Below are 7,500 nucleotides of genomic sequence, written 5' to 3' on the forward strand. Positions count from 1 at the left end.
GCGGATGGTGAAGGTGATCAGCTCGTGGTCGCTGTCACCCAGCCTCCCATCAATCACTAAGTCGCCAATTAGGTCATCCCCAGTAGACAGTACCAGGTCGTGCAGCGCTGTGGCCAGTACCAGGTCGAACCCCACTATGCACCTGGGAGCAGTGGGGCTGGCTGCACACGCCACAGCCCAAGCTGCCCTCTGTGCCTGGGCCAGTGGGGCCACAGGACCTGCTGCAGGGTGGATAAAATCCCTTGGTGGGCTGGATCTGGCCCATGGGCCATATTTTGCCCACCCCTGCCCTAACCAGTTCCCTGAGCGGTGTTTTTGACTGGGCATATTGGATGCATCTACATGAGATACTTAATGTGCTGAAGACTAATTCTACTCCGCATTAGTGCAGTGGGCAAAACCCATGCTAATGTGCTAAGGTGCAGTAGAATAAATCTAGCATCACCAAAAACCTGTTCAACTGTGCTAATGTGTAGTAGTGCCAATTTACAGAGCATTACGTTAGTACCTGTCATTGCAGGTATATTATACCTGTCATTGCATTAATGCCCCCATAGTTATGCACCCACAGTATATCAGCTAAATAGATTAGCTCAAGTGTGTAGAAAAATGTTAACAGAAAACTCAGCCTCATGATTCTCATCAAGATGGCAGCCCCTTTATAGCTCCAGACCAGTATAAAGAGTCCATAGTGTAAATGAGAATTAAGCCTTCCACCTCCAAAGCTACCAAGTGGTTGGTAGCAAGAATTGTTACTGGGAACAGTCTTCAAACATAAAATGGGATGGTATTCTCCAGCCTAGCTAGCAGACAGATAAGAAAATGTATACCTATTACTGACCCCAATTTCAGTCACAGTATGAGACAGAGCATACAGTAGGCATTGGTGCTACAGAATGCGAGGACATTAGGGTTAACCATCAATGCTGATGTTTTGCATATATGGGGGTATAGCTTCTGTGTATAGCATGCAATGGTGTACCATGGTGTATTATGGTGATTGTAAAGCTACTGAGCCTGGTTCACTGCTCCCTGACACTACTGCAATTGTATTCAAGCAGGCAAAAGACAAACTCTATGTGAATCACTGTAAGGGAGAAAAATCAGACCTGCAATGCTTGCTTATTTTTCCCTGGTGGATCTGACAACAGTTCATGCTGCTTTCTGACAAAGCCCACTTTTCGTCGACAGGAATGAACTTGGATGGGTCTATATGAAGCCAGATTTACTGCCGATATCCTTTTATCTGGTGTGGATACTGAACAACATCCTTATTGTTGGATGGCTCTTCCTGTGGGACCGAGAGTAAGTGACCTTTGCAACAGAGAGCTCCTCTAATCTTTGCACTAGATCTGACTCGCTGCTTATTACACATTTGTGTAATCCCAGAGAACAAAAAGTAGTCACTCAATTTAAAAGTGCCTGGGGCAAGGCTAGGCAACGCTTATATAGTGTTGGCCTTGTGTAACATTTGCTTCTGGGCCATGAGCTATGACTAAGATCTTTACCAACGTGCCAGTCTCGCATATGTTGAATGCAAGTGGGAAAATTGGAGCTGTCATTTTGAATCACTTGTCATAAGTCTGGTTACTCCTGTGGCCTTTGGATTACTTTTGTGACTGTAGTCATTTTCAAGGGCATAGTGCAGCAGAAATGCAGGAAGGGGAATACTTCGCTGGCAGTCAGAGAAATGCAGTTCCTAAAATCCCTGTGAGACGTAGCATAAGTGGACTAGCTCTAGGTTAAGCCAAAACTGTGTTAAGGGTTGGTTCATCCCTAGTTTGTTCTGAGTACAAGAGAAAGGCCATGAGCTAGGACATCAGTTGAGCCAATATACAGTTAAGCTAAGACACTGTCCCATGTGTTTTTCCCCTAGGTACCTCATCCCAGCCTTGGTTTTCCTGGCAGCCCTTACTTTGGCCAGTTACCTTTGTCTCTTCATTTCACACCGATCCTTGAGTATTCATGCTGCTTGGTTCCTAAAGTGTCACAAAGTAGATCTGTGGCTCATCCGCATTCTGGTATGTGACATTTGAGAGCTGTTACTTATTTATTGTTCTACCAAAGGTGGCAGAGTCCCAATATATGACCTCTGAAGTGTAAGAGTTGAAATCCTTCCTTCAGTGCCGACTCCCTTCAGTAGCATTCATACAGAGGTCTCTCTTAGTTCCCCATCTGCTGACACAAGGGGAGTGAGAAAGAAGAGGAGTAGGTCCTTCTCATTTTTTGAGCTGCAGCAGAATGATGCTTTGCATTGAGATTGACAGTCCAGGTTGCCGAAAACAGGTTCGTAGTCCATTAGACTGCTTATAAAAAAATGGCAAATGCAACTGAGAAAAACATGTGTTGCTGAAAGTCTGGAGCACCTCCTTCCTTCTGCCTTTCATTTGGTATCTTATTCTGAAGGGAAATTATTTATTTCAAATGCTGAGAACACCAGCTGTTTGTGCCTGGTAAACTGCACAGGGGAAAGGAAGTGGAAAATATGCCTTCTCTTCCCCAGCTCACCCTCCACCCCTGCCAAACATTACTTGTTCAAGCTGAATTTTTCATGCCAGGTGCCTACCTCAGGCTGAATTATTCTGAAAGGTTCAGCAAAAGGAGCTCCAGGGCTGTCACCCGATCGCTTGCTTTCTACCTTGCTTCTGACCAAGAAACTCTACACCCTCCTCATCCTGCCCTGCACTGGCTCCCCTCCTAGCCCACAGCATTCTCCCTGAGTGCTTGATTCCCTTCTGTGCAGCTGGATTAGGGACAGGCATTGAAAAGTGGATCATTTCAGAAGGCAGTCTGAGGATCAGGGAGGATTTCTAGGGAATCTGTGACATGAGGAATCTCTCCAGACTAGTTTTGAACTACCTCCCTGGAACTGCTTGCCACATATGTACTTCCTTCTCAACCTGTGTCCCCAGCCCTGACAGAATCAGGCATCAGAATTCACAATCCAGGAAGAGGTAGTAACAGTCCTACTGTTTATAGCCCAAATCATGCTCTGTGCAACAAATGTGAATAAAACAAACTGGATAGGGGTGAGTGCGATGGGGTAGGGATCTGTACTGACCCCTGGGATTGGAGCCTTCTCAGTCAGGCTGTGCAGCATTATGGGGGGCTGCCAAGGGTGGTGGAGAGCTCTGCATAGTTGTGGATTCACTGCCCTCCCTTTTCCCCATAGACCCCTCTCTGTGAAGTGCTGATGGGACCTCTGAGAAACATAGAGCTGGAAATACAACTCCTGTGAAGCTAGGAACAGGCTTCTTTCATCCTGCTCTTACCCTCAGATGTTGTAGCAGAGCCATTTTAACTTCCCTTGGGCCATGAAGGGCTGGTAGGATCTGGGCTGGAGGAATACAGAGTGTTCACTTCTTACCCTCAGTCAATGTTTCATTGTACCCTGTGGTAGGTCCAAAATGGGATTGCACTGTATGCGACGTGGACTACCATAGCTACCCTGCTGAATTTTACTATCGTGCTGGTCTATGAGGGAAACGTGTCCAATAAGACTGCAACTACCATCTCTCTGTGCATCCTTGCCATTAAATTGCTCATATGGTAGGTGGCATGGTAGGTGCTCCTCCTCCCCACCTTGTAAAACCTCTTAAGACAGTCAATCAGATACTGCCTTTTACAATGAATTAACAGACTCCATCCCCGCAGAGGGTTCTCCCAGCATGAGGGCATCAGAGCAGCATGTAACCTAAACCTGGCAAGGCCCTGTGTTAGTCATGGCAAAAGCTAGCATGTATGTGGCTTTTCTTACCCCATACCCCTTAGTCATCCCAGGGAACAGACCAGCGGGTTACCAGCAGCCTAGGGCCAGCCTGCCCCAAGGCTGGAGATAGTGTAAAAGTAGCTAGAAGTCCCCACAACTGTCTGACTATAGTTCTGGGGCAGTGGCAATTTGGACCCAAGAGAATACACTTACTGTTTACATAGCGCTTCTCCTCTGAGACTCCCAGGTTACAACACCCTTGTGAGGCAGGTTGGTGTGATCAGCTGGAACAGGTCCTGTGCAGGTGAGGAGCCAGATCCAGCAAAGTGAGAGTGATGGGGGGTGGGGACCTTCCCTGTAGGAGAGGAGGTGGCTGGGATATCATGCATATAGGGGGCTGCCCTGTCTCCTTCCTGAGCCCTTAGAAGTAGACACCAAACTGCAGCATTTGTTTCTTAGCCAGGCCCTGGTCATACCTCATTTCTAGTGAGCACCAGCCATTTTGGGAAGCTATTCTGCCCTGTTGTGACCTCTTCCACATAGCAAATGTTGTGTCCACATTGCGCTAATGCAGTATTTTTCCTTTTACTGCTGGCGACTGGGGTTCATAGTGACCTAAACTGGGATAAATAAATAGAGAGTAATTCCAGTTCACACCCTTTGTGCTTCTATGCTTGCTATCTGGATCTTGCTCACTGCTGGATTCCTAGTAAGTGACTTCAGGATCAGGCTGAGACATAAGGGTTTGCAGTATTTTCTGGGCTAAGCAGAGGACTCATTAGACCATTATATAGCTGAACACAAAGGGACCAGGGTAATTCAGCACAAAACAGGGTTAGTTGGCAACCTCCTATTCACATTCTTTTCCAACGAAGACTGAATCTTGGCGTAAACAAGAATTTTCATAAAAGCATCTGCTTTAGACCAAAATGGTTTTGAATTTGGTCTTTTGCTCAAAAAAAAAAAAAAAAAATGAAAGCCAGAAAAACCAAACATTTCCATTGTGAAATGTTGCTGCTGTGCAGTCTATAGTCTGACCAGGAAACCCGGCCTAGAGAGGAGAATGGGAATGTGAAGCATTCACACTGCAACTCTCAGGAGGCCCCATAGTTCCATTTCTGAATGGACTTATTTTAGGTCTTAGCCAAAAATATTTCAGGTTTTGAAATTTCTGCAGAAAAAGGTTATTCCTGTCCCTGCCCCAGAATATTCTAGGAAACAGTGAATTGTGTTTTGTTTTTGTTCACCTTTCCTCAGATGACACCACCTCCCTTTTTCTTTTTGACAAGCCCCACATTAAGTTCATCTCTAGATCTGACCAGCAACAGAGATGGTCAAATCCAGACTGGGAATTGTTCAGAATGGTTCCCAACTGCTCCTTTTGGAAGTTACCTAGAAGAAAAAAACTGGCCACAAGGAGTGTTTATATGTTGCCACTTCTTTTTCCTTCCCAGGTTTTATGTTGAAAATTTCCTGTTGGACAAGTATGTGCGTTATAACCTCACCATTTACCCAGTGGTCATTATAGCCCTGATTGGCAGCGTGTGTAAGAACTATACCCCTTCACCTCCAAACACCAACAGCATTTTTCTAGGTGAGTCATTTAATGTTAAAATTAGTGTTATAAAAAGAGGCCCACTTAGCTCTCCCGAGTCTCTTGCATGTCCTTTCTTCAGTGTGTTTTCCCTGCAGGCAGAAGGACCTTCCCACTACAGGTGACCTTGGTAAAACAAGTAGGGACTTACTTTGAAAAACAGAAGTGGAGCTTGCAGCCATCTGCAGGTTCCCTGCAAGTTGGAACAGGAGTTGCAGTGGGGATGATGTGGAAGATGACACTGGGAAGCTTCTAGGAAGCTCCACGTGCTTAGGGAATTTTGCAATAGCTCCCAACACACCAGGCACCTCCAGGCTGTAAGCAATGACACTGAATACACAGTGTGCTTAAAATAAAGATCCAAGTTTCTGCAGTCCAAATGAAGTCCTTTTATTATTGCACAGAACTCTGTGCATGAAGCGAAGTTAGGGACCAACCTAACTGTGGCGTTATTAACCTAGGGCCTTCTACTCTCGGGGTTGAAACAGACTAAAATTATTCCAATTTATTTTACATTGCAGCATATTTCAGCTCCCTCCAAGTCATCACCTCCTCAATACCATGCATGCATTTTTACCTTGCAACGGTAAAAATAGCCTATACCTTTGTGGTCTACAGGAGCTACTCCCCTCTCCTGGATTTTGGTGGGGTGGGAAGGCCAAATAAGACTTGGGAGGGATAGAGAGTTCCCAATTGCACAGATTCAGCTTCCATTCCACATCCCATGGAGGATAGGGGAGCTCAGATCACTTTGCTGGCATTGCCTATTCCAGTAGTGTAACTAGAAGGTTTTTCTCCTTCTGACTGTCTCAGAGTAGTAAAATTTGTGCAAACTAGACCTTCCTCTGGCTGACAGCAGGATCTGGAACTTGCCCTGCAGATATTGTGAAGGAATGGTATAAGGACAATATTGGGGTTTATGTGGAGCTCTTTGTCAGTTTAACTCTTTGCCCAAATACCCCGCTTCTTGTGAACAAGACTATAAAGAGAAGTTATGTTATGTTCTCACCCAGTAACATATTGTTTCTTTTGTAGTTGTGCTACTGGTGGCGGCTTGTGTTATCTTTGTCATTCGGCTGGGAATAGTCATATGGAGATGTTGCAAACAGCCTCTAGAACTACCATCGACTTCCGAGTCTACAGAGTAAAAGAGAAATGGAGACCTTATGGGGGATGTTTTCAAAGGCACAAATGGGAATTGGGCACCTAGCGCTCACTGGTGTTCTCTCGCAGTGCCCCTGCCCTAGTGCCTTTGCAACTCTCCTATGGAAGACTGAATGCAACAGAGAGGATATTAAGGACAGTCCCATGACTACTGCATTCAGTAGTCTCTCACTTTCTCCTTCTGCTCTGACCAATTATACTTTCCCCAGCACCTTTCACTGGACCACTTTGTACTTTGTTAAAGTGTATTTTAACTCTGTACCAGAGGAAGAGACAAAAACAACTCTCGCAAAGATACCACCTCTATGGTGACTGGCTTACCACCTCTATGGTGACTGGCTTCTGGCACTCGGGCACAGACAGTATGAATAAGGCTCTCAACAAACACGTGGCAGATCTGCATATACAGAGCTATGCATAATTTTTACACTGAGGTGTTGGTTATCCCTTGATAAAATCATGGCTCTAATTAAGTTACCGGCCAGTGGTGATAGACCCAGGTCCCAGGCACAGGCATAACACTTCCTGGTGGCTGCACGGCTCCTGCCCCCCTCTGGCCCCTCAGGGTACCCTCCCCTTCCTCTCATCTGCTAGGCCTGGATGAGATCATTTGATTGTAAAAAGGCCTCAGGGTCCCAAAGTCGACATTCATCTGTCCTTCAGCCAGCGAGTCCCCCCCGGACCCAGCTAATCCCAGGCCTCAAGCACTAAGCCCATGCCCCAGTTGCCTTAATGGCTATTCATGGCCTCCTTCCACCCCTACAGACACGCCCGGGCCTCACAGATGTTACTTGGTTGCCAGTGACTCCCTTCTGTAGGCTAAGGCTAAGAAGGCCAAAACCTATACATTACGCTGGCTGTAGACTGGTAGCTTTGTTAGAAATATTATTAAAAATGCATTATCAATAGCTGTTAGCTCCCATCAATAGTTGTTCTTTGAATAAGTACGGCTGCCAGCCCTCCTTGTCTCCTTAATGAGAGAGGGAAGGGGGGTGTTGGGAACTGAAGGAAAAACTCCAAGAGCTCTCTTTGT

General features: G+C 46.0%; 1 protein-coding gene across 1 annotated transcript in view; it reads left to right on the forward strand.

The window, feature by feature from the left end:
- LOC109319549 overlaps positions 1–6,685 on the forward strand; it is a 16,358-nt gene extending 9,673 nt beyond the window's left edge. The window contains exons 4-8 of the mRNA XM_019549181.1: positions 1,192–1,305; positions 1,877–2,021; positions 3,401–3,549; positions 5,164–5,303; positions 6,339–6,685. Coding sequence (XP_019404726.1) covers positions 1,192–1,305; positions 1,877–2,021; positions 3,401–3,549; positions 5,164–5,303; positions 6,339–6,451 — 661 coding nt within the window. The 3' untranslated portion in view covers positions 6,452–6,685. The remainder of the gene's footprint in view (positions 1–1,191; positions 1,306–1,876; positions 2,022–3,400; positions 3,550–5,163; positions 5,304–6,338) is intronic.
- Positions 6,686–7,500: the final 815 nt, after the last annotated feature.

This window comes from Crocodylus porosus, unplaced genomic scaffold, assembly GCF_001723895.1.
Source record: "Crocodylus porosus isolate Cpor-Errol unplaced genomic scaffold, CroPor_comp1, whole genome shotgun sequence".
In the NCBI taxonomy this organism is placed as follows: Eukaryota; Metazoa; Chordata; order Crocodylia; family Crocodylidae; genus Crocodylus; species Crocodylus porosus.